We start from the raw sequence: 27,699 nt of genomic DNA on the forward strand, positions 1-27,699 counted from the left end.
AAATATAAGACCAATCATCTTTTTTAGTTATATACCAACAAAAATTGGTAGCAAGACTCACAATTGTTGATAGCCAATTGATCATAAAATATTTACTAATCCTTTGTAGAATCTCCTCAAAGAATCACATTATTAGAAAATTAACCTCCATTTATTATTGATCTAAGTAATATATGCCAAAAGTATTCAAGTAATCTAGTAATATCCATGTATTTCTTGTAAACATTGATATTAGGCTCAAAGAAGGCAGTAAGTAATTAAAGAACAAAGATGGAGGGAATTTGAGACAAGAACAAGGAATAGGGAATAAGAGAGGAGAATAAGAAGTAGAAAACATAGATGAGGGATTTGAAATAGAAAAAGGAAATGGAGACATAGAATTAGAAATGAACGATAGAGATGGAAGATGGACAAAATCAATTGTGAGATGGCAAAGAGATGTGGCTTTAATCACTTTCTATATATACAATTCTATCATTTTTTTAATATATATTTGTACACATATGTATATATATATATATATATATATATTATAAAATTAATCACATTATTCTAATTAAATTAAACTTAGAATATCAATGTAAAAATTTGATTATGTTTTTAGTAATAACCAAAAATATAATTAAAAAATCAATATATGATGTGTGATTTTTGGATTCTTTAAGTGTTTTCTTTTTCTCTTCTTCTTCAGCTCATTATAGTCTCAATCTTTTTTAAAACACCTACAAAATATAATTACATATCAGTAATTAAAATTTCAGTTACTTTATTTTCTTTGATGGATAAAATAACTTATAATAGTCTATAAACAATAAATACATTTATACATTAACATAAATATAAAGTACATATATATGTATAGAAAATATTTAAACTACTACTTTAAATATGTTTTATTTATAAGATTTTATTAAAGCTTTTATATAATACTTGCAAAGATCCATTCAAATCAAAAAACTGTTTTTTGATATTGCAAGATAAATATTGTGAGTTGTCGTAGAAACACCATTCTTTTCTTCCTAGTTAACTAAAAGAAAGAAAGATCCATATTCAATGTTCATATTCAATATCAAAGGCACACCCATCTTCAAGACGAAAACTTGTTCAACGAGCATTTTATATCATATCACATCACATCGTTTTGTATGCAAACCTGCACAACAGCCTGGTTCACAAACGAGAGAGAGACCACCTCCCACAGCAGCCACAAATTCGGCTCTATCATACAAATCCACAGTGTTGATTACTTCAAAACTGCTTGAATATTTTCTATATATATACTTCGACCTCTCACGATCTTTCATATCTACGTGACCACCGTCGACTGGTGATGCGGCAGCATTGTGCTAGTGTGGTTGGTGAGTAAAATGGTTATAGCATCAGAGGCCCGGCGTCGTTGGTCATGGAGGCAACTAAAGCGGCAGGACGAGCGGAGAAACTAGTGGCCTTGGCATAGAAACTGCCGCCGCCTGCAGAGCCAGAATCGGTGAAGAAGGCGCCGTCCTGGAAGATGTCGCCGGAGCTCCGCCAGTTCCACTTCTCCCAGCCATCGATGCTGCTGCCATCGTCCTCGATGCGTTTCGTCACCTCCTTGAAGGACCCAGCCATGAAGAAGTTGCCCTCGCTGTTGATGGTCGGACTCTCGCTCCCCCCGATGGCGTACATCAGCCATGGGCTATAGAAGTTGTTCACAATGTGGAAGTAACCGAATCGACATCTGCCAGAAAAAATGCACACCCCAAATTTCATTGTGTTTTTTAGTTGGCTGTAGATCTGTAGCAGAGCAGTAGTGCCTACGGATTGTCTAGATGAGATCAGGGAACTGGGGATACCTTACCTTGGAATGCGCTCCACCAAGCCTTCGCCGAAGTGGTTGAATGCCACCGTCACTTGCATGACCTTGTCGAAGCTGTCCTTCGGGTGGCCCCCTAAAAGCATCACCTTGTCGTGGTCCGTGAAGTAGTTGTTGGAGATAGTCACCGCGGTGGAAGCTTCAGTTACATCAACGAGGCCATCGGTGCAATGGGAGAGATAGTTGTGATCAATCCATATATCGTGAGACCCATAAATGGAGATCGCGTCACCGTCAGCCTTGCCCCTGTCCCCGAAGTGACTGGGACTTCCCCTAATTACTGCGGGGCCTGTCTGCTTGATGTCATGAATATGCACACCGTGAATGATCACGTTGTGCACGTACTGAATGGTTATGGAGCCTCCTCCGGCGATGTGCACATTGGCACCACGCCCGTCTATGGTCTTGTAGCTTTGCACGATGAGTTCGTTCTTAAGCTTGATGTTCATGTTTCGGTCGAAGATGATCCACAGTGGCTCGGTTTGCATTGCGCCATAGCGAAGTGTGCCTGGCGCAGGGTCGATAACGTCGTCGTCGCTGTCGTCCGTCACAACATAGATTCTGCCAGTCTTGCCGCCTATGGCATTCTTACCGAATCCGATGGCACAGTTTGCTAAGCTCTGCCGGTTGGCTCTCCAATGCGGATCACATCTCCAGCAGTCATCGATTGGATTCCCCGTGCCACACCCCTTCAGCAGTCTTCGGGTGTAATTGTGGGCGGAAGAAGGAATATCACTGCGAAGGAAAACCTCGCATATTTCAGTCGTATGTAGGTACTTGCAGAGCAGCTCAACCATCTGCTTAAAAATAAACATTGAACATTGACCAATGATGAGAGTAATGAACTACAATGTGTGAGCTACCTTTCAAAGACAGCCGATGCAGCGTTTTCACCAGAGACAATCGTAACGGAAGTCTCCACTGGCCTCGCCGCCCAGCACATCGGAAGAGTCGCAACTAGTATGAGCATTATTTGCAGAAAGTTCGGCGCCATTTCTCCTCGTTCCTGATCACAACGAAAATTTGAATTGTTTGTTTTTTTGTACGAAATTACAAAAGCTAACTAGCTTTCATCATCAACAAGAACAAAAACAAGTAAACAAATAAACAAGAAGCCTCACTTCGCCTCTTGGTTATCAGAAAGATCGGCATCTTGTGCCAGGCTACGCAAAAAATGCCAATCAACAGTTCCGAGTCAAAGCTCCTTCAAACCCTGAAACTAAATTATCTGCTTGGCATTCGAGCTGAAACACGAGCCACTGCTACAGTGCACTCAGACTCCAGGATGCTGCCCCACAATCACATCGAGTGCAACTAGCTGATACGCAACAATCATGTGATACCAAGGCCTTAGAATACTCGCAAAAACTCACCAAAGCCCGCGGAACCTCTCGAAGATGCGCGAAAGTTGATCAATTCTATGAAATAGCGTCCGGCTCCAACTCCTCCAACCTCACCGAAGCAGAGTCATTCATCAACTCTCCCTACGCACACAAACTCCGCTATTCAGGCTAATCAACTTCCATGGTTCAACCTGCAACCTCTTGAGATCAGAGCTGATGACACGAAGACACTGGCTCTGCGAGATGACACTGTCTGGCAATTTCGGGAGGGAGAGTGTGGACTTCACAGGAAGGACAGTTGCGAGACCCCTTCATGTAGGATACAAGGGCGATACTTCAATGTTGTAGCTGTGCTCAAGGCTGTGCTATTAAGTATTAAGCTAACCCTTTAGACCCAGTTCATCAGAGGCAACACCTGACTGGCCATGGGTAAGATTACCTTCAGCTTTTTTCTCTTCTGCTCAACCTGATTTTGTTACATTGACCTGGGTGCTCAATAAACTCTGAGGGTTTGAGGAGAATCCAGCTATAAGTGCAGGATCTGCTGTTCCACTCTTATGGGCAGATGAATTAAATGGTAATATAAAGATTTACCTTTCAAGTGACCTTCCGCGTAAACTTTGGGAACTCTAGAGATAAGAGCATAAATTACACCACTGCCACACTAGGCCATCACATATTTTCACAGATGCCAGTCTAACTCATCAACGGGGAAGGTTGTTTGTACTCAAGTAGTGTTGAGAAACACTGCACGTTGAGCATTGGAGATGGGCACGAAATTCCTCCACCGAAAGATTCCTCAATTTGTTTCAAAGATTACAGTGCATTCAGCAGAGAGAGAGGGACAATGCGTTCCAGCTTATGTCGGTTTCCTTGAAAGATAATGCTCCGACCACATGAGCGAGCCTCGTTTTCATTCTCTTTGTTAATGAATACTTTTTCAAAAAAAAAGAGAAAAAACTGCGCAGATATTGTACACTGAGCACCAACAAACCAGACTTGTGTATAAATATACCTCCGTAGGTACTCCCACTCATGTAGTTGATCCTCTTTCAAAACAAGGACTCTATGTAAGGTACAATAAAGCGCCAAAGATAGACAATGCTCCCTCAATCTTATTAATGGTCCAAATCAGGTGGGCATCATCATAACACGCTGGAAAGAAATTACTGAATTCCAGCCTCCAAGGGCTTCCACAATAATTCATCAAAAACTGAAATCATTCAACCAAATATGAAAAAAGAAAACAAAACAAAACAAAACAGAACAAAAAAAAAAGTGCAACAGGACAAGTTGGTCGAGAACATGGAAGCAGCTCCATATCCGACGCGCTTCACGCGAGGGAGCGTTTCCGTTTGCAGCAGCAGCCATCGTGGTGAGGGACAGGCAACGACCCAGCCTTAGTCCCTCAGAGATGGAGCTGATGAGCCTCGTCGGCGATGCTGCTGCTACTGCTGCTCATGCAACGATGAACCTCTCCTCACAAGCTAATGTGCATCCCTGACAGCCCCTTCATCTCGCCCACCATGACTGCCTGCAGCAACTGCAGCAGCAGCAGCAGCAGCCTGCACAGCGCTGCGACCAGTACACTACTTGCTGGGTTTGAACTTATTCGAGGCCACCACCCATCCCTATCAATAGTGTGCACCTCATTACTCCATCTGCAGCTCCTTCTGACACCGTTTCAGTCGCCAGCGCTGGCACCGCGACGTATCCATCTTTGTTTTTGTTTGGTCCTTTTGGAATTCTACCAAACAGTTCTGACGCTGGACTCTCATTTCCATTGAACGTGAGATCTCTCTCTCGCATCTCAACTGTTTCCTTGCTGTAGGTCCTTCTCATCTCTTCACCCTTTTCCAAACACGATGCAAAGCTAGAAATGACTTTAACTATCCCACCGCCAGCGAGAGACAAAGTGATTGTTATTTTGACGAAGTGGAGGCGTCGATAAGAGTCAGTTATTGGTGACGAATCAGTTCAGTTGGTGGGCTATCCTGTCAGAGTGAACTCACAAAATCATATAATAATAATATTATTATCATCATCCTCCTCCTCCTCCTCTGGAACCTTGAACCTGCACAACACAGTGCTCATTTCTGCATCTGTTTCCAAACGCCATATTTTTTGCTGTTCTTCTGTAGTAGTATACTGCCAAGCAAGCCAAACAAGTGAGGCTTTCTCAGTATCACAGGCATTGAAAGTTGCTGTGTGTATTGCCTTCTTCTGATTTCTATGGTCCTTGTGGAGCAGTTATGATGAGCCTCAATTAGTTGGGTTCTAACGCCTTCAAGGTCATCAATTCATTTCGCCCTCAGGAAAAGAGTTGTTGTGTCTGGGGACTCGCAACAAAGGGGCAATTGACGTATCGGTTTTTCAACGCTTATTAAGAAGGTAGAAAAAGGGGGGATTTGGTACAGCAATAACAATACAGTTTTGTCCATTCACCTGTCATTTAGGAATGCCAGTGTTATCAGATGGTTATTGTCAAATTTAGTTTCGGAGATTGAAGTTGAAGAAACGCAAACAGAAAAGCACTGCAAGAATAACTTGAATATGTTTCTACTTTCCAATTGATTCCCCTTTTTGGGTTGTTTTTTGTTGGGATGAAAAAGTTTTTTTCATGAGAAAGATGTAAAGTATTGTGTGTGTTTACTTTTGCATGTGTGGAACACAAAAGTGATTATGCATAAGATTTAAAGTATTCTACTCCAACATCTTGTAGAGATGTTTTTGTTTTCTCAAATATATAAATAAAATTCAATTATAAAATACATAAAACAGAAATGAGGTTATTTGATGTACAAATGTATTTATGTTTTTCTTTAATTTAAGGTATAATTATTTCAGTTTTTTATTGTGTATTATGATTAAAATAACATAAATAAATGAAATATATAGTTATATTGGTAAAATTTTAAATTGTTGCTTTTTTGTAGAAGATTGAAATAAAACTCCTAATTACTATTTATAACATTTTTAAAACATCAAGATTTTATATTAAATTGCACTATTTTCTGCAATAGCATTTTTGTCTTATGATGTGTTAGTAACAACTTAACTTTTTAGATTTGATAACCCATCAAAACAAAATTGCTTATACTAAAGGTGGCATAAGTTTGTAAAATTTTATTTTAACTATCTACTTTACACAAAAAAACAAATGGTGTCTATCTGTCCAGTAAAATTGGCTGTGGTTAACATATGAATGTTGATTGAATGTGTGTTAACAATATGTGTGTTAACTAAGGCCTGCTCTCTGTGTTTTTTCCATGTCACAATGCAATGCAACCCTAATTTTGATTCTATTTTTATTGTAATCTATTTTAAGACATTAATGTAAAACTCAAGTGTGTATATATATATATATATATATATATATATCTTTATTTTCATTCTTGAATTCTGCTTTCCAAAATATTAAATATTAAATTTTGATATTTATCTTGAAAACATCTAAATTTTATCCTATAAACTGAAAAAAACAAAACAAAATCATAAAATATAAGATCTTTCAGTTCACTTCATAATTATAATTGTGTTTTGGAATATAATATTATGTAATATCATTTTGCATATGGTGTTTGTAAAAACAAAGCAAAAAAGCAAAAAGAGTTTTATGGCATTATATTATAAAATGCTGGTCAAAGATGTAGTTGATTTCTACTCATCCTTATAAAAACCTTATAGTGGAGCAATGCTCTAATTGTTTTTCCATATTCAAATGTTTGTGTGTCATATGATGGAATTTCTTTTTAACATGAAAGAATTCAATGTATCATTCACAACTTTGTATTGTGAATGAACTCAGCACATCTTTTTTTTGATGTTTATATATATATATATATATATATATATAATTTTATATTTTCTTATTATACTTTCTTGAACCACATGCATTGCGGATGTCTTTGTTTGCTACACAAATAGAAAATCCACAACTAATGTTGTGTATTGTAAAGTGATTCATTAGTAGCAAGCATTTGGTTATACACCATTGTTGTTTGACATGTGATTTGTTTGAAGAAACAATCCACAATAATAGAAGGCAAAGATGTTTGCTAGCTAAATGAGAAAATATGAATTAAAGATCCATAGAAAATAGTATATATTAAGAAAAGATTGAGTAGCTAAATGACTCTCACATCCACTTAGCTTGCTAAATGAGGAAGTACAAATTATAGATCCATAGAAAATATTGTATATTGAGAAATGATTCAATAGCTAATTAATTATGACAATCATTTAACTTGCTAAATGGATTTCTTATATATATATATATATATATATGCATATTTTATTTTTAATAAATTATTATAATGAAAATTGATGAATAATTAAAACTTAGATTTTTATATATATTATTTTGTCTTACCATATCATTTATATAAAAAAATAAAGTGAATTTAATATATATATATATATATATATATATATATATACAAACACACATATATAATGAGATAAAAATTAATGAGAATTGGTTTAAAAAAATAGTGATAGAAATCTAAATTGTATGTTAGAATATAAAAGGTAGTGGTTTTGAGGGATTGTAAATTCTTTAAATGCTTTTAAGTAATTAGGATGCTTCAGGGTGCTCAAGTAATAATAAAGAGTAAAAAATTGCACTAAATATAAGAATTTTATTTTTTGCATTTGATCTATAAAAAAATATATAATTTTTTTAACTTTAAATTATTTTTAATTTTAAAATTATATTTAATAAACAAAATTTTGAACTTGTAATTAAAAAATCAACTTATTAGTGTGTAATAATTTTAAAAGATAATAAATAAAAATTTCTAAACTATAGAAAAAATAATTTTGTTTTAATTTAAGACTTAAATTATAATAAAAATAACAATAAACAAGATATATAATATTTTTCAAATATTTAAAATAATAATCAAAATTTAAAGAAGAACCTTATATTTATATAGGTGTATGTGCATCTTGCATAGCTATACCAAATCATTAGCAACTTATATAAAAAGATCTTTGGTGTCCTTTATCATCAATAAAATAATATTTTTTACAATAACAACATGCTTTTGTATAATATTTACTACATAATTAAGAAATAAAAATTTTAAGGTTAATCTTCATAAGATTTGGCAATTTCATTGTTATTATTATTATGAAAAGGTCTTTATATTTATATGTTGTGAAGCTATTTAATTTAAAGTCTTTAAAATTAATGCAAGTTTTTATTTTTTAAATTTATTTATTTATTTATATTTTCTTTGCATATGCTATATTTTTTGGCAACAAAAAACTAAATCCATCAACATACTAGTAAAATTTTACTAACAATTAATAACAAAGTCTCTAGTAATTCAATGTAAACACCTTATATTATAATTTATGTACATGAAAAAAAAATTAAAAATTAAATAAATATTGATAATATTAAAAAATAAATTATACTCATAAAAATATATTTGTTTTTACAAAGATTTAATGTACTTATTAATTCTAACAATTGTAGAAATTTAAAGATAATAAAAAAATTCTAATTTAAAAAAAATACTATCAATTGTATTAAAACTTTAAAAATTCTATAATTGTATTAAATCTATAAAAATAACTTTAATTCTTCTATATGTTATTGATTGTTGTTTTAATGCTTCGACATTAGTATTTGGTTCTATATAAAATGTTTATTGCATAAATCTTAGCAATAGATTATTCTACATATTGAAATTTAAATCTTTGATACTACCATAGTTCATCCATCTACCCAATTACTAATATAGAATTTGTTTTTACATATTTCTACTATTAAGATCCTTGTTTTTTAGTGTAATATTTTTTTTGTTGATTCTCTTCATTAAGATCTTCTAATTGTAGTTGTCAATTAGTTAATTTAAAGGAATTACTTGCATTACTTATTCTCAAGACTAATTCATATTTTTAACCAAGTCAATTTGATATTATACCAATCAAACTAAATTATTTTTCATCTTTGTCTTTTTCTATATTCTATTTTTTTAAAAATGCAATAATTTAGCCATTTTCAAATTAATGCAAGCATTAATCTATAAAGCTTCTAGACTCTTTTAAATATGATTTTGATTTGATACATAGTAGATGAAAACATGGTATAATTCAAAGAAGTAATTCTTTTGTAACAAGTTGTCAATATAGGCACATTTTAATTTGATTAAAAATTGATCAAATATTCTATTGCTTTCTTTGATTATAATTAAATCTAAAAAAAACTTCATATAGAATAAAAAGTATCTTATTTCACAATATAGTTCTACTTCCTCAAAACTCTACTTAAGATTTTAACAGCACCAACGTCAAATCTAATCTTATTGTAAAAACTTTCTAAATTACTAAATTACAATTCTTTAATAACGTATTTCTACTCATATTTTTGCCTTTTATTCTAGTCTTTTGTATTTTTCATCTCTTAATACCTTATCAAAACCTTAACACTTCTTTCCTAAGACCTATCTAGTTGTTGATAACATGCATTGTTAAGTATTAGCTTTGGCTCAAATAGTTGGGTAACTCAATTTGGTTGGATTAACTTAATTAACTAGCTCAAATTAATTGAATGAGATCTTTTCTAGATTCAATCACTTCAATAAATTATTCCATTAGCATTTTTTTTATAAGTTATGACATTGAGTATAGCAGTTGCAAATATAATTAGCATTCTATTGAAAGAAATCAAATCTTATGTGTCATGTGGACATTCTAATTCTATTTGGCAAAAAATATAAATTTTAAAGTTATGACTTTATACTTATTCAATATTATTAAAAACTAATTAAAAATTGTACAAAGTTCCATAAAACACTTCATAAAATGAATTTCACAATTTCCAACATATAATATTATGAGAACTTAAAAAAATGAAGTCTCTCTATATTCAAGTGTATAATATAAAAGATATTATGCTTATAAAAGATTATATTAATATTATAAGCACTAAATCAAAAACAACTTGCAATGTGCATTTCTAAAAATATTCTAATTTTTTTCTTTCATTTATATTATTTTCTATCACAAAAATTGAGTGTAAGAAGTTCAAATAGATCTTTGATTCCAAAAAAAATTGTTTTCCACAACAAATATACAATATCCTTAGTAGATTCATCCAAAGTATAGAACATTGCTACAATCCACAAAATAAATATTACAAAGTTAGAGTATAGAGTCTTAAATAAACTTTCTTTTATAAATAAATATACTAAAATAATCTTTATTACACACAATTAAAAGTTGGAAAGCTAGTACAAAATTTTGAATATAAAAAACAACATAATCATCAATTATTTTAGAAATAAAATTGATTGCAAGAGCACTTTTAACTGTAGGCTTGAAATAAAATTTTCTAAAAATCGGTTCTAATAGTGTGCACCAGCATCTACTATTAGGATTAGGGTTACAGGCTCTTGTAATGTAGTGCACACTGAAGATTAGAAGCTCTCACGGGACATGTAGTAGTCTCGATTCTTTCAAGCCATAGAAGCTTCGATTTGTTGCACCGCGGCTGTTAAACAACCTCATAACAACAAAGTACACTTGTTACAAGATCATTGACATCAGAGGCACGCATTTTTTGCAGCGTCCGTGACTTCCAAAACGCAAAAGACAATCGCTGTTTTCTGCATGCACTTCCAAGTTCCGGAATGTAGTTTGTTTGAAGAAGAAACAATGGCGCAATGGCCTGTTGGTGTTGCAACACTCCGTGTTAACTTTCCTGCACTGGTTGCGTTCACAGCTTCAGTTCCATGATTCTTCACGAAGGACTCTTCCATCGCCGTCTACTATACACACAGGTCTCACCGAACTGACTACTGATGCAATCTAAAGTTACAGTGGTGGTACCAAGCTCTATATCACACCCTCTGCCTGCCACTCTTTATGGAGAGCATATCGTATCTGCGCTAATTCTATAGCCTGCCATTTCGGGTCTTTGATTGTTTCCTTTCTTTGAAGATATTTCAAAATTCTTGATGATGTTCTCGTTAACCTTGCTCGTCGAATCCTGCACTAATCTATGCAAATCTATACATCCAGGGGCTTGATCTCTTGCTTATACCTTCGAGGAAATAGACCATGACTGATAAGTTAAATCTTCGTGCACTGCAAAGACACTTTGTACAACGTTCACTGACTAATGAACCCTGCTTCACTTTTTTGCCAACCTTGCAACCAATCCTAAAAACAAATTCTAAGCGTGGTACACCGAGCTTTCCCTGGAAGAAAAACAATTAGCGAAGCGGCTACTGTCTGTACCTACACGTTCCAATATAAAAAATCGCCAGAAATGAGAACAAAAACAATACACAAGCGGAATAAGGAGATGGAGTTAGGATTCAGCAATCCAATAGAATTCGACTTGCCTGACATTCAGGTAATATCTGTACACATCTTGAGCGGTACGAGACTAGCGCCAATAGTTTATTGGCGAGAGTGGCAATTTGAATCCAGCATATTTTTTAAAAAAAAATGCATACACATAAAATTTGCTTTCTCTTCATGAATGTACTTTTTTTTGAATCTGAGGCGCCGAAAGTCATCTGCAACTACGGTGCTCTAGCCTTCTTCTTATGTTCTTATGTACACTGTCCACTAACATCCAACGCCGTAGCCAGTGTTGTGAAATCTGTGCTCTATTCTTAGAAGAGAGAGTTATTCGAAGACGATCTTTGGCAGCTATTCGAAGGTGAAGCACACGTTTGTATAATCCAGACACGTTGGGCATGTGTTTGGATTATACAAACAGTCTCAAGGCCGCAAAGATCACTACCATGCGAATTTCACCCTAAGCCTTATTTCTTCGGTCACGGCTTCATAACGAATCGCTGAGATCTCTATCAGCATTCCATTTATGAACGGTATCAACTCTGTTCAAGGATTCAAATCTCATGTCCACTTGAATCATGTTTGAGTTCCCTTTCTTGAGAACTTTTTTTCTGATTTATCACCTGCTTTGCTTCCAATTGTAAGATCATGAACACGGCGCTTCCAACAAGCCATTTCCCTTGCTCATGTAGACCCTTGAGTTCTCGTTAACTGGCTGTAGGACCATATATTCTTTCAGAAGCTTTGTGCACAATTCCTTTGGTTTCACACCATGAAATGTTTGCCATATCTTTCTAACCAAAATCCTGCCGAATGTCGTGATCTGTGGCGGAGACTAACGCTCACAGTGTGACCGTTGTGGTGAATCAAGCCCTCGTAGGAAATTTAAGAGCAGTGAAGGAGGGCGTTCCATGATTGTTTTTGGTAGAAGGATTTTGTGAACACAGAAATTCCAGCATCGGCGAAGGCAATCAAGTTGATAAAATCACTGAGTCCATGTCGTTTAGAGCGTCGTGTGGTGCAAGAAGCTTGATCACCCTAAGCAAACTGTGCAAATGTGTGTGTGTGCGGGTGTGTGTTTTGATATTAATTGAACACAAGTGTAAATCTTCTGCACTGTTTATTAGGGTTAACATTTCAGAGCTGGGTATTTGAGATAACACTTCTGGTGCTATTTTACAATATTGGGTTCAGTTTTAGACCATTTTTCAGTTGTTTTTTTTGTTGATGGGTTTGGATTCTGTACTCTAAATTGCATTTAATTAAGAATGTGACACATGAAGAGTTGGTTTCCTGTTGTGATTAATGATTTGGTTGCCTTTATTTTAAGTATTGTAGAGTAAGTATTGGAAAAATGTTAACCTCCATTAGTAAAATTTCTTTTGATTTCAGAAAATTTAATCTATTATCCTCTTTTTAATAATTAGGAAGTTGTTTTGAATAATTTAAACACTGAAATAGATTATCATTTTCATATTGTGATTTTAAATTGTGATGTGACTATATTCTCAAATCTTTAAATCGCAAATAAATGATTAAAAAGCCAAACAAATACGTAATATGAGATCCGTTCGATTTTAATAAAGATGCAATATATATATATATATATTTATTTATTTATTTATTTATTAAAACCGATTTTTTTTATTTTCTAACTTAAAAAGATATTTAAAATGAAGGGCCATAATGGCTTAATTTACTTAAAAAGATGAAATAGAAAAGCATTGCAAATAAATCAATAAATAAAGATAATTAGTGTATACATACAAACTCATACATATACACATTCACACAAAGAATTCTGTAGTTTTAAAAATGATATAAAACATCTTTCTTTCATTTAAATTATTTTAAGAAAAACAAAACCAGTAATATATATATATATATATATATATATATATTAAAAAAATCTGTTTATAATGTTAGTTTTATTCTAGTTTTTAATTAAATAAATTATGTTTTATTTAACATGATTTTTATATGAATATTATAATTATTGGATTAACAACATGGGTTTAATTATAGTCTTAAAATTATATATATATATATATATATATATATACATATTTATTTATTTATGAGTACTAATTTTAAAATTTTAAAATATTTATCATTTATTTTTTAATACTTAAAAAATATTAGTGTAAACAAATTAATGTTTCATTATTTATTTCAATAAATATTTCAAAAAGTATTATCTAACAAATCATAAGTTTTTCATTAACTTAGATATATGTTAAATAAAAAAAAGTTACATTAAGAATCTAAAGGTCACCATTTCCAATGTATTACATGTCTAGAAAAGCTTCTTAAAAATGTTCATGAGAATAATCTTTAATTCTAAAAGTTTTGTTGATCAATTTTAAATCTAATTTTAATGGGAAAATGATAATTTTTATTCTACCAACCTCTCTATTGCAATATTATGCTTCACATTTGAATTCCAAAAAAACCTTTTAACAAAATTTACAAAATAAATTATTAAATATTTATACCTATTTTTGAATTTTTACTTCAAGATTATTTTTTTAAAATTCAAAATAATAATGGTTACATTTCCATCATGAAAGGTATGTTCAACAATTACCAAAGTTCTAGTTTTATCTTAAAACAGTCAGCACCATTAATGCTTGCATACAATTCACTCTAATAACATGCTATAATAAAATATTATGTATGAATCAAAACATAATATATAAGCAGAAAATGACTACAAAAATCTATGTACAACAAAGACAATCAAGCAAGAAAAAAAAAATTCCCTCATGCCGATTGAGACTTCGCATCTAATAATTTAAACATGGATTAATTAGCAAGATAAGGTCCATAATCTAGTTTTATTTAATAATCAATATTGGAGTAGCATTTCATTCAAGGGAAATAGTCCATTCAACAAGTACATGATTCAAGAACAAATAGTCCCCAAGTTGTAAGGGAATAATCTCATCTAGAAATCAAGTACACCTATAGTTGGTATTTAACAAATAGCATTCAATTTGAGGCACATTGTCTTTTTATCATCTTTTTTTAGTTTAGTTTATTTTTATTTTTATTTTATGGATTTGAAATTCCTTTCATTATATATATATATATATATATATATATCATGGTTGGCGATGTTATGGAGACATTCTCCTAATATTTGAGAAGATTTATATGTCTTTTGAATGAAATATCCTCTCCCTTCTATGGATGTAGACACAATGTGCGTACCATTCATCCATATAATTCATCCATCCATCCTCTTTTCCATGGGTTGCCCAAGTCACAAAAATGAATTAGCTTTCAATACAAGGAAGAAGAATACATAGAATATATATATATATATATATATAGTAAAATGAAGGAAAGGAAAACCCATTTGTGATTGCAAGATTTGTGATGGTCTTTGTTCCATTGCACCTCCATTGCATAGTTGGGTACTTCACTTCATGACCCCCCATTACAAACTAGGGTTTATCTTTTGTTGATGAGAATGCATATCAAGTTAATGATTTAAAGAGACTTATTCTTGTATTGAAAGGCATCTTTGAATATGAATTTGGAATTACTTGTCAAATGATGAGGAGAATCAAGATATGCTTTCCCGGGTTTGCTTTGGTGTTAAAATTCTAATTTAGATGTAGATTTTTTCCAGAATATTATATTCTCAAATTAAGAGAAGAGTTTTCATTGTGTAACTATCACTACAAAAATGTATTTTGGCATAAAATGTATTCTAATGTATTTTTCAGAAATAAAAAAAAAAACAAAAAAAACAATAACAAAAACAAATAAAACATGTTCAACATGTCAATAGATATAATTTTTAGTCAGAAATAAACAAATCATGAGATGATATATATATATATATATATATATATATATATATTCACTTCTTGGTTGCATTGAAATCGTTTTTTTTCAATATTAATTATTTCTACTTTGATTTGGAATAGAACAACTATAGTAATAATTACGTTATTATTATTAGGAGAATACCAAATCAATTCACTTATATATTAAATCAGTCCATTGTCAATGCATCACCAAATACAAAAAAAATGAGGAATTGGTGAGAGAGTGTGAATCTCTAGACAATGCGGGAGCCAAATAGAGTGGAGACAAATGAATTGATTTAAGTTTAAAGTGGGTTGATTTGATATTCTCCTATTATTATTAATATTCCTGTAAATGATATTTTAGGACATGATAAGAAGGAATATTCCTTGCAAAGAGAAGGAAACTATTGAACACTGAATGGAATTATGTAACCTGATATTGTGACCAATCTTTTATTTTATATTTACATATTCATACATGCATACATTTGAATAACATGAAAAAAGAGTGAAAAATAAATAAAATAAAATAAAGAGTTGGTAATTTAATAAATAAGTACAAATAAAATGGACAAGGAAGACAATTTTAATACTCCAAAGGGTTTGAAATACAAACATGATTTACATGGGTTGGGAATACATGGCAATAAAGGGGTGTGGTCAAAACACACCTCTCCATTGCTACATTAAACAGTTTGTGTCTCATTGCTAAAAAAGATGATTGTTTCCCTTCAAAACAACACACAAAGACATTTACTTATTTACATAACTTATAACATATGCTTTGAAAAGTATTTTCTACAATAGTATCCATATTTCTAAGACGTAACTTTAATTTCACTGTGTTTAATATGTTTTGCTATTTAAAATTATTTTCCTTTATTGTAATGTTTATATTTTTCATACTTTTTATTAAAATAATATATTTTTCTGGGGTTTAGCATTGTATGTATTAAGAACCCTACTACTAGATTTGAATATGATCTTCTTTGTTTCTTCTCTCAACTTCTTCTTCTTATTATTTTTTTTAAAAGATCTGTCAACTTATTATTTATATCAATAAGAATTCCAATATATTAGACGTTATTCTAACTCATTAATAATAAATTCACACTACTTTCTATATTTTAACTTTTCTTTCAACACATGCACCTGTACACAAAAGAAGAACATGGGATTAACACCAATATTTCAATCAGCAACAAAAAGCACATCCATGACTATAAAGAAGAAGAAAAAGGAAAAAGTCTAATAATAAATCAAAGTACATATTCAATATGTACGTTTGTAACCATGTTTGTATTTTTTATTTTTCCCGAAAAAGTAAAAGTAATGGAAAAGGGCGCACTTGCTTGAAAAGGAAGAATATTCCACAAAGCAGCCATGAAGTAGGTACCTACCTGCCTGCCTACCTACCGACCATCCGACCCACCGACGGATAGATAGACCAATCTTTCAATCCAAAGACGGCGCCACCATCCGCGTCACACCGCGGCACGTCACGTCACGGCGACGGCGAACGACGTCGGATGGATGGCGGCAGCGATAGGGGAATGGGGGGATTCGATGCTCACTCGCAGACTTAGAAACTAAGGGAAGGGAAGGCCATGGCTGGCTGGCTTCGCCGCATGATCATGCTTGCTCCGCAGCAACACGGCCTCGCCCTGCCCTGCTGCTGCTTCCGGCACTTGAGCCTTGAGGCATTGTCGTGTTGTGGCAGTGGTGCCGGTGCAGCAGCATCGAGAGAGAGTAGTCAGTCAGAAGAGGGGGGGGGTAGTAGTCAGAAAGGAGAGGGAGTAGTAGTAGTCAGAAAGGAGAGGGAGTAGTAGTAGTCAGGGATTTTGTCAGGGATTGCGCTACTGTGGCGCATGCAGACACTGTGATGACGATTGTGTCGTAGCTTCTCTCTCGCGACAGAGCAGGGAGGGGGGGGGGGATTCGCTCCGTGGAAATCAGCGGAGCCGACTTCCTCGTCGTCGTCGTCTTCGTCGTCGGCGTCATCATGAGGAGTTGTGTGTGTGTGGCCTTCAATTAGTACCACCCAGCCAGGGTTGGTGAGTGTATCCGCATCCATCCAGCCCTGCTTTTAATTGCGTCCAATCTCCTTAAGGGTTGTTTCTTTTCTTTTCTTCTCTTCTTTTTGTCCTGGCGGGGATGGTGGCGTCCCGTGGGTTTGAAGATCGGGGAGCTGGAGTTTAATGGCTCCTCCCGCTGGGTGACAGAGATTGGGGGTGGGACTCTCGGGGGCTGGGGGGCGAGAGAGAGAGCAGGCAATGGGAGTGTGTGCGGGAATAGTGGAGAACTAGGGCTGGAAGGAAGGTTTAGAACGCAGAGGGTGGTGGTGGTTGTTTCGTCCCTGTCTGGGTGGGAGTTAGTGATTGCGCTGGGCGTGTGGGGGGTCTGTTGGTATCAGGGTTCGGATTGGGAAAGCAATTAGAGCTTGCGGTTGCTTGTCTTTTCAAGGATATCTTGCTTGTCGGCTCAGGATCATAGGTTTGGATGAGTTCGTTCCTCTGTTTTGATTGCTGATGAATGTCTTTTTGATAGGCGTGATCTTTATGAGCGTCTTAGAAGAGAGTGTTGTTGGGTGATAATTAGTTTTGTAGCGTCTGCGAACCTAATGGTGTACCTTTCGGAGTTTTTCGTAGTCAGTAGACTAGGTGAGCGCAAACGTTCTAGAGCTGCATTTTCACGCACTAGAACTGGGGAAGTAAGCATGTTGATGGTACGAACAGGGTTTGTCGTGGAGAAATTAATCTTGTAGCAATGTCATAGTGCTGTGTGAGTGATTTCTAAAGAATACATACGACAGATCAGTCATAATTGTGTTTCTCAATCAGTGTTTGAATTAATAATTCGGATCTCGAGGTACTCCTTAAGGAATTTGCCCTGGTCTTTGGTGATGGATCAAGCGCTAGATTCCTTTGTGTCTTACTATTTACATTTCATCAAATATTCGGATGGCATTCCTGTAGTTAATCGCTGGACACACCGCCGCTTCATATAGCTTATGGAACTTTTACAGGAAGTTTTGGAGCTAGAGACGATCTTGTGTTGCAACCAAGCCCGCAATTCATTTCCCAAGGGTGTCGGGCGTGGTTTATCGACAAAGCTGAAAATTCGAACATGTGGCACTGTGTATTGCCCTGAAGTGCTTTACCTGATCCTCGAGAGTAATTTTTACGAATCTCAAGTGTCGAAGGTGTCGACAAGACTCGTGATCACCTGCAAATCGGTGTCCTCGGCACAAACCGTGGTTACATTGGTAGGTCACAACAGCCGTTGTGCTATTGTGTTCGTTTCCATGCTCTGTACGTTAGGCACTGGTGTGTCTGATATCTTGGCAAATGTGGGCAAACCCTGTTCTGCGTTTGGATGCAAACGTCACGTGCAATCCTTCTCTGGCAACTCAGATGTATGTGTCTGTCGTTCATGGACATTTGGATTGATTAGACGATTCGTCATTTCCTCACTGTCTAAGAGTTTTGCATAATAAAAGTCTAAAGAAAGGTCGGTCTGGTTTCATTGTTATCGAAGAAAGAATATTCACAAGGTTTCGCTTCCTGTGCAACATGTGATCTGAACCGCAGGCGCTGGTGAGGATGCCAGCAGGCACCTTGAATGTAGATCTGGACTAGACAGGTTTCGAAGACCCGAAGGTATTTGGTAAGCGAAATCTACCCTAATCTTTGTGAGTAAAGGTTCGGCCTTGCCAGCTTCTGAAAAACCATATTTGTGATGTTCCTCTAGAGTTCTCTTGAACTAGTCCCATGATTGTTTTGCTTCAAGCTTTGTGAATGCATTTTGCATTTAGTTCGCTTTTTTCTTGCTACTGTCTGTGTCGTTCGGCTTTCAGAGAATATCAAATTACAGTGGAGGAATTTGTGTATTCCTTTTTTATTTGTTTATCTAATTTCATTTGTTTGTTTTGTGCGCAAAGCTAAGTCTAGAAAATAAGAATTGTGTGTTTCGACCAGTGATTGCAGAATTTGTGCTGTAGGAACCTCAACAAAATTGAATGTGAAGGCAAGCCGAACCGGAGTCGAGGTGCTGCGCTGCTGAGCGGGGAGGGGTTCTGGTTCTGCTAAAATCCCATACCGTCCGTTGACGTTAATTTCCTCAGCTGTTGCAGCATATTACACGCACTTATATCCATTGTCACTATCCTAGGATAACAGATGACGGTGGAGCAATTCAGTGCGCTGTCTCGTAAGACGGCTGGGTCACCTGTCTTAATAAAATGAATTTTAGGGCTACTGTTTAAGCATTTGACAAGTTTCCTCCTCACAGCAGCGTTTCCTTGAGAGACATCTCAGTTGTAAAATAGGCGGATTCTATTATTAGAAATGATAACGAGTCTTCTGCTTTAGAGGGTACCTAAGCGTTCTGCACCGAATCCCACGTCAAGTTGTCAGTACGTAATTTCATCTCTTTAGTGTCTCTGATACTAGCTAGCCAACTTTACCTCCTCTCTCTCTTCCCATCCGTGTTCTAAACAACCATCGATTTCATCTTGAGATCTTCATGGACATCACCGAACCGATGTGAAACCACAGATTCGGACCCCCTCTGTAAGTTGAGCTACGCGGTCCTATTCTTCGATTTCTTTCCGTCTTTTGAAATTCCTGGTGACCCTTCACAGCTCTTCAATGATCATTTTCCTGTGCCCTAGACTCTGTTTTCTTTGAAATGTGCTGTTCAGTTCAAGGCCTTCGTGATTAACAATTATATTCACGTTTTTGTACAGAAATTTTCGCAGGGAGTGTAGTGCTTATCGTTATAGAGATGGATAGAGCAGCTGTAGAACCTCCCCCTCGTAAAGGCTCAGTTCTTGATGCAAAGATCTGGAACAAGCTGCCAGAGGAGCTTCTTGAGAGAGTTCTCCTTTATGTGCCTCTTAAAAGCCTTGTGAGGTTTCGTTGCGTCTGCAAAAAATGGAACATATATGTATTAGAAGACACTTTCACGGATCTGCGGGAACAAGTTTCACCACAGAGGCCGTGGATTGTGATGACTTCAACCAGGGACTCTATGTTTGCTTATGATTCCGGTAAGTAAGTCACACCTACCTCTACTACACACTCCTACAGCCCTTTGCTCTTTCCGTATCTTGATATAGCTGAGTTGTACTCAGTTTATCATCTCCAGTCACTGAATTATGTCCTCTCCCCTCTGACACGTCCACTCCTTTTGCCACAGGTCTCGGTACCTGGCATGATGTGCCCATCCCGTTCAATGCGTACAGCTTGCACGTTGTCGCAGCAGCGGGGGGTCTGCTCTGCTTCTCTAATGCATGGTTCCACTGGCCAATTATGTTCGTGTGTAATCCAATGACACAAAAATGGCGTCAGCTACCGCGCATGAACACGTGGATGATCTCCACAGTGGGCATGGCGTACGACGACGCCACTGCAACCTTCACAGTCCTCGTCTGTGGTCGGCTCGAGGATCATATCATGATCACGGAGGTTTATGATTCCAAGTCAGATGTGTGGACTCTCAGCGGCACTCCCTTCTCAGCTCGCAAATATGGAGGCGACATTTCCCTCTGGTGCGACGGTATATTCTACTGCCTTACTTATCCTTTCTCAACTCTCTGTCTTCTCTCGTACGACCTATCCCAGGGCACTTGGTGTGAAGTGCCAATACGTATGCCGTCACCAATCATGTCACCCGCTCTTGTAGAATCTAGAGGGACGCTTCTATTGGTTGGGGGCCTGGAGGAGCAAGAACTGTTTGGTATCCAGATCTGGAAGCTGGACACCGTGAAGCAAGAATGGCAAGAGTTGGAACGAATGCCCTTGCAGCTGTGCAAAGAATTTGAGGCGAAGATGGTACCCAGTAAGCCACTTTCGTGCTTCGGAACTGGAGACTCGATCTTCCTGTCCATTCCCACGAATGATTACATGCCTGCTCTCATGTATGACCTCCAGCGCCGGACATGGAATTGGTGGCCAGTGTCTGATTTCCCTGCCACGCTCCCTGCGCTCAACATAGGCCAATCTAGTGGCATTAGCTTTGAGCCACGCCTCAATGCACACGTCTGAACTCTGACGCTGAAAGGGCAACTGTGGTGGAAGTAATTTCAACACGACGATAGAATGGGATTGTCTTCTGGTTTAAGTAGCAACAGCTAAGACGGTGACTTGGGATCTGAACCCTAGTGACAAATTCGTACTTTTCAATACAACACTTCTTTCTTATCCAATTGTGGGGGGTTATTGTAGTTGGTTGGTTTCCTTTATTTCGTTCAATCAAGATCCAAGCATTTTGTTGCACCTCACTATCTCTGTTATCAAGGTGGCCCCTTTAATTAAAATTTAGAAAGAGAAGAATAATGTCTCGTGTGTTCAGGCCCCAAGTGTAGCTGTTTCTCAATGCACAGCTGATATAAGAATATGATATTTTATAGTATACCAGGTTGTGGTGGTCTGCACCCAATTAGGAGCCACGTAGGAAACTAGATGCGTAGCTGTGGTTTAGTTTCGTCATTCAGTTACGGAATCGTTACCAGCAAGAAGCTTGGTTGTATAAACGGTAGTCTACAAATTGTACGCAATAAAATATGTAGATTTATGAAATGTGACTTGGCTAGACTGCGTCAGTTGATCTGTGTCAGCCTTCAGTAGCGTTGGATTATCTCGTTATGGAATGTCAATGGAATCTGTGAGATTCTAATGATCAAATATGAAAGAATTTATAAATCTGAACCTGCAGCACATTTTGGCAGTGTTCTTTTTCTATATTCAAAACTGATGGTCTAAAGCTGTCCAGCTTTATACTCTGTTATTTAATAATTTTTTATACTACTTTTTGAGTTCTTGTAGAAATCATTTTTTCTAAGATGGACCTACTGCAAATTCTATGAGATAATATTATTCATATTGTGTAGGAAAAAGTGAATTCCATCTCATTTTTAAATTTTTTTAAATTTTTAATTTTTATCTCTCTTGGTCCTTTAACTCTTGCTCAAATTCTTTAATAATACAAATATTTTATAATCTCTTTTCATATGCACTCACATGCAATATTGTTTAAATGTTTAAAAGCCATTAATTAGACCTTATTTGACTTATTATAATTTAAATAGAACTATATAGTTGCATTTTAATTTCTCTTAAATCACATAATAAACCACTTATATGTTCTTCCAATCCATTTTTGAGGAAAAATAATGAGTATTTTGTTAATGTTTAATAACTACTGTTCTTAGTAACTAGGTTAGAAACTTTTCATAAAATATAATCCCTCTTTTATAATTAATTTCAAAGGACGTCTATACTCACAACCTAATTATTTAAAACAAATATCTCCACTGTTTTCTGTGTGTATCTCTCACTGAATGCAACTTTAGCTTAATTTGGAACATAGCCAATGACTATAACCAAGTAGTAATTGCAGTGTGTGGTTACAAAAAGTGGATTAATTTATTTACTTCCTGTTTTAAGATGCATCTATAAAAAAATACAAAGTTCATTTTGTGTGCAAAAACAATTACCTTTTACATGCTTGATATAACCCTCATATCTATTGAAAAACTTTATGCTCTTTTTAGATAGAATAGAGAAAAAGTGTTGATTCTTTTAATTTTAAATTTTATGTTCTAGATACCAAATATCCCATGTCACAACAAACAATGTATTTTTAGATATTTAAAATATAGTCTTCAATATATATTCTTTAAAGAGATGCGTTTGTTAAAATTTAATAATATTTATTGAAAAATAAAACTAATACTCATACCTATGTCAGAGAATGCAAGAGAGTGTAGGTGAGGAGGGAGTTAAATATAGCTAAGCTCTTGATGTTTGCACCTATGTTTTAGGATTTTATTTTTGTGTAAAGTTTTGTAAAGCTAAATAATATATTCATAATATCTCAATTAAAAATTCATGAAGATTGAGATAGATTAATTTATTCAAGGTTATAATATGTTTTTTAGTTGTATTTATTATAATGGTTATTATCTTTACTAGTTTGATACATTCATTAACACCATTTCAAAAAATAATCCATTATTGTAGTTGACATTTTTTAATTTTTTCTAATAAATATAATCTTTCAAAAATCTGATACTAAAATCTTAATTAGTTTCTTCTAGTGTGATTTAATCAACTTTAATTGTCATTTATGTCACCTTTTTGCCATTTCTTCTAGTAACTTAGGTAGAAATGTTAATAAGCTTGAGTTGTTTCTATCTCCTCTAGCCATACAGTCTAAATAATTTTATTGTTGTAAAATTTTATATATTTTTTGGTTAAACCATTAAATATTAGTTTTTTTACAATTTTAAAAATTTTAAAAATTTATATCTTAGATTACACATATGTATATATATATATATATATATATATATATACTACTTTGAAGCTAAATTAAAACAAAATATGTTTATTTTGATTATCCAATGATTTTCGAGCATGAAGTTCTAATTGCAATTCAAACAAACTTGGTACTTAACATCAATTTGCAATTATGTAACTCAATTGATTTAATTACACAATATTTTTATAACTAATTATGAACTATTTTATTTATCTTCCCAGTTATTATTATCTACATGTCTACATATTGTTATCTATATGTTTATCTACATTTTAACTTTCAATTAAAGCCTTAATTTTGGTATGGTTTAAAATTAAATTGTTGACTGTTTTCAACATCTCTTGATTAATCTGCGTTTGGAACTTAAAAGGACCACCTTGACATAACATGCTCCATTTAACTGTGATGAGCACAATTTAGTCACTAATTAATCCATTCACTTTTTTGATATTCCTATTCCATTTGTAGTCTACTTGTGAGGCTCATCAGCTCTGAGAATACTTAAGAATTTAATAAACTAAGAAAAAGCTTAGCCACGTTTTCTCAAAAAATAAAAATGAGAAATAAAAAAATGCATTGAAGACTAAAACACAATATCTATTTTATTTTTTTTATTTTTTTATTTTTTTTATTTTTATAATTGAATTACCCAAATAATAGAAATCTTGTAAGTGATTTAATATATATTTAGTATTTTAAAAGGCATATATATATATATACATGTATATATATATACATATATATTTATTGTTGATGTCACTATAGTTTTTGCTATTGCCACCAGAACTTGCCATGGACCATATGTAATCATATTTTTTTGCTAATGCCACTGCAAGTTGTCATAAACTTGTGTTACACACCACAATGCACTATATGAGGCACTAAAACATGTATCCATAGAATAATGTATATTTTATCTATAGTGGGGTGCAATGCAAGTTTAGAGTTGCTTGTAGTGACATTACCAAAAACTATAATGACATTAGCTAGCTATCTGACATTAGCAACACTTAATGTAAATAAGTAAATAAATACATAATTCATTGTGATATTAAAAGTTTTTTATTTTTAAATATGATAAAATTATACAAAGTATTTTTTATTAACCTTCTAATCAATTGTAAAATTTATATTAGCAATCAAAATTTCTCCAGATTCTAAGATTTTATACTTGAAGCAACCTATAATTTAAATCTTTAAAAAGCTCATTACGCTCATCACTTTGAAGATTTTAATAAAACATAATCCAATTGATTTTTGAATTGCATTCATTTCAATGTTAACTCAAATATCAGCATTAAAATTTATAAAAAATGCATGTGTGAACCATTAATGATTCAATCATTTTGTGTTTATATTTCATTTTTTAAACTAGTACAATTTTAATGTACAAAATTTTATCTCTGCTTCAGTGTTTTCTTTTTTCTTTTTTATTAGGATTTAGTTTATTTTATTTGCTAAAATTCCAAAATATTTTTAGAAGCACACTATCTATCACATATAAGTAAATCCAACATCAAAAACAAAAATCTTTTCTAGAAATGAATTGATCTATGATTCTAACCATGATTTTCTATTAAAACAAAACAAAAGATATAATTCCAAAACCAATAAATAAGAAAATAAGAAAATACCACTTCCATTTTTTTATAAAGTCTTTAAAATAATTAATAAACGAAGGCATAATAAAATTGGTTTAACAGTAGTTTACTTTAAAACAACAAATTTTACACACATCCTTGTGTGTCTGTGTCTGTGTATATATATATATATATATTTTTCTGAAATTGTTCACAAAGATATTATAACAAAAAGAAATGATAATTAACTAAAATGTTGATTTTTCAGAGAGCTAGTTAACAATGAAAAGATGAATTAAAAAACAACATTCTGGTGACTAATCTAAAAAGCTAATTCATGTTCTTATTGGCGATATTCAACTCTTTCTGACATATTTTTGCAAACAATTTATGTCTCAATACATATGCTGAAGAAGATAATTAAGATTAACAGTGTAGCAGTTATACTTTGTAGTTCCATGTATTTGAAGTTCCATGTTCCAATTCATCCACAATGAAACTATTCGTAGATTTTTTCACCTTAAAATCATGTTTGTTATATGACTTGATAATTAATTAATGATACGTTTTTAAAAATTGATTTTATATTATTTCAGAAAAGAAAAAAAACATTTTATTATGCATGTTGTGTATGCTTCATTTATATTTTAAAAATTCTTATATACATCGATTACACTTAAGTATTTTAACTTTAAATTTGCATGTGAAAAACATCCACAAATGATCAAAATATTACAAACATATAAATATGAATCTTTTTAACATAAGAGGATCAATAGGACTTTTGTAATATATATATTTGTTATATTTTTAACAATGGTTCTTATTGGCACTTGTGAGCTAAATTTTCAACCTGTACCAACTTTCAAATGTTGTCAAAATTCACTGACCTTTTATCAAAAATAAAAAGAGAAGTAAAAAAGAAAGGCCAATGGTTGTGAAGCAATGGTTAGTGTCATAGTAATTGAATGTCACACTAATTCACCAGATATATATATATATATATATAGATATCAAGACATATGGAAACATAATCATTTATTTCTCCATTCCTGAAAGTGGGTATGATATTACAAACAACTTTAGAATGGAAAGATAACATGTATTATCCAACCTTGGACATGAACGACATACAAATAAGAGGGAGAAACCCACTGTCGGTAGGGCTTGTGCCAAAACCCTACGCACTTTCTTAACCCCGTTGACCTTGGAAGTTAACGAATTGATTGGAAGGTTCCACGAAAGTTCTTGGAAACACCAGCGTAATTCCTGCACGGGACTGATAGTCAAAGCTGGTTCAGACAAAGCACACGCTTGGAATTGTCGGTGCCAGGGGTTGCTTTGCACCACAACATTTGCCCCGAACTCTGCTCTCGTCAATTCACACACACACACACACACATATATTTATATATATATATATATAGATCTGTGTCAGTGTGTGTGTGTTTTAAGGTGAGTCGTCTCATTCTTTTGGAAGTGTCGGAAACTGGAAGTTGTCGGATCTGTCGGCATCGATCATGCTCCAATCTCCATGAGTTCAGTGCTGAAACGGACTGACCAAGGGAATAAAACAGTGCTTTTCAAAAAAAGGGTAGGTTGTCGTAGATACAGCTCTGTGGAACCTAAGGTTTGGCAACTATCACGGTTTTCAGGGGGGGTAGGGGGGGGGGATTTACCGGCAGATTATTTGGGTGTTAATTTCAACAACTTTGTGCACCATCAGTCACATGTTAGTTAAGTCGACGTTGATTCTACTAGGCATTTACGCTCAAGGATAACCTTGCAATGAATTTGATTACACGTAGCTGTCTAATTGGTATCTCAAAGCTTGGCTTTCGCTGACGGGGCATCCAAGTTCTTGTTATGAGTTCTTCAGAATAAGTTTTATTGTTGGAGGCGATCCAAGGATTAAGCTCAGAGGACGAGAAAAATACTTCTTTACCATTATGTTTTCTGCAGCTGATGTAGCTAACCCAACATTGGGCAAAAGGTGTTAGAACGGCTTGTGGCATTAATTTTTACGCATTTTTTCAACTGGAACTGAATGTGGCAGGTACCAAAGCAGTGAAGCTTGTCGCGGTGAGGCGTTCACCGACGATTACTTCAGCAATTATAATGGAGCAATTATTTTTTTCAAAATCTCTTTTCTTTTCCTCTAAAATCCAATTGTGTAAGTCGAGTGTTGTAATCTGTGATAATAAGATAAACTAGATATAGAGCGAAGTCTATCTAGTTTGTGCACTCTCTCGGAATGACAAGTGCAAATGTGTGCAGGAATGCGCGGACTGCCTCAGGTAGACAGACAGAGCTTGAGTAAGCTTTCTTCGCATTTAGTGCTGGATCATGGGTGGGAAAGCGCCCTGCGTCATGGTGCTGTTGAGCAGGTCTTTTGTAAAGTAGGTATCAACTGCAAGGCTTGTGTTGTGCCGCATTCTAACTATCAGATATATCTA

General features: G+C 34.2%; 2 protein-coding genes and 1 long non-coding RNA gene across 11 annotated transcripts; 2 read left to right on the top strand and 1 right to left on the bottom strand.

The window, feature by feature from the left end:
- Positions 1-1,100: 1,100 nt before the first annotated feature.
- LOC112287683 (putative pectate lyase 5) lies at positions 1,101-4,408 on the bottom strand. 3 transcript variants are annotated; one of them, XM_073537054.2, is made up of 5 exons: positions 3,790-4,408; positions 3,226-3,336; positions 2,716-2,858; positions 1,838-2,587; positions 1,101-1,717 (listed from the first exon to the last, which is right to left on the bottom strand). In XM_073537054.2, exons 3-5 carry the CDS (start codon positions 2,844-2,846, stop codon positions 1,372-1,374), a joined length of 1,227 nt encoding a protein of 408 aa, XP_073393155.1. In that variant the 5' UTR covers positions 2,847-2,858; positions 3,226-3,336; positions 3,790-4,408; the 3' UTR covers positions 1,101-1,371. The 3 variants fall into 3 exon arrangements, with proteins under 3 accessions (XP_073393155.1, XP_073393156.1, XP_090109948.1); XM_073537055.2 differs by lacking the exon at positions 3,790-4,408 and adding an exon at positions 3,635-3,707; XM_090253822.1 differs by lacking the exon at positions 3,790-4,408 and having other exon boundaries at positions 3,226-3,576.
- Positions 4,409-10,633: 6,225 nt separating this feature from the next.
- LOC149988298 (uncharacterized) lies at positions 10,634-11,689 on the top strand. The gene is made up of 2 exons (XR_016505209.1): positions 10,634-10,988; positions 11,230-11,689. It is a non-coding gene; the product is annotated as an uncharacterized LOC149988298 (long non-coding RNA).
- Positions 11,690-16,926: 5,237 nt separating this feature from the next.
- On the top strand, positions 16,927-21,546 carry LOC112287685 (F-box/kelch-repeat protein At5g15710). Of its 7 annotated transcripts, none has more exons than XM_090253824.1 (6): positions 16,927-17,392; positions 18,364-18,603; positions 18,929-19,004; positions 19,316-19,909; positions 20,086-20,388; positions 20,538-21,546. In XM_090253824.1, the coding sequence occupies exons 5-6, from the start codon at positions 20,124-20,126 to the stop codon at positions 21,383-21,385; spliced, it is 1,113 nt and encodes a 370-aa protein (XP_090109950.1). In that variant the 5' UTR covers positions 16,927-17,392; positions 18,364-18,603; positions 18,929-19,004; positions 19,316-19,909; positions 20,086-20,123; the 3' UTR covers positions 21,386-21,546. The 7 variants fall into 7 exon arrangements, with proteins under 7 accessions (XP_090109950.1, XP_090109955.1, XP_090109949.1 ...); XM_090253829.1 differs by having other exon boundaries at positions 19,325-19,909; XM_090253823.1 differs by lacking the exon at positions 16,927-17,392 and adding an exon at positions 17,574-18,206.
- The last annotated feature ends 6,153 nt before the right edge of the window (positions 21,547-27,699 follow it).

Source organism: Physcomitrium patens, chromosome 10 (assembly GCF_059467195.1).
Source record: "Physcomitrium patens ecotype Gransden chromosome 10, ASM5946719v1, whole genome shotgun sequence".
NCBI classification, from domain to species: domain Eukaryota; kingdom Viridiplantae; phylum Streptophyta; class Bryopsida; order Funariales; family Funariaceae; genus Physcomitrium; species Physcomitrium patens.

Coding starts and splice junctions, on each gene's coding strand:
- LOC112287683 (XM_073537054.2), bottom strand. CDS start 2,846: ATGGCGCCGAACTTTCTGCAAATAATGCTCATACTAGTTGCGACTCTT. Junction 2,588..2,715: donor GCATCGGCTGTCTTTGAAAG/GTAGCTCACACA, acceptor TTTCCTTCGCAG/TGATATTCCTTCTTCCGCCC. Junction 1,718..1,837: donor TTGGTGGAGCGCATTCCAAG/GTAAGGTATCCC, acceptor TTTTTCTGGCAG/ATGTCGATTCGGTTACTTCC.
- LOC112287685 (XM_090253824.1), top strand. CDS start 20,124: ATGGATAGAGCAGCTGTAGAACCTCCCCCTCGTAAAGGCTCAGTTCTT. Junction 20,389..20,537: donor TATGTTTGCTTATGATTCCG/GTAAGTAAGTCA, acceptor CTTTTGCCACAG/GTCTCGGTACCTGGCATGAT.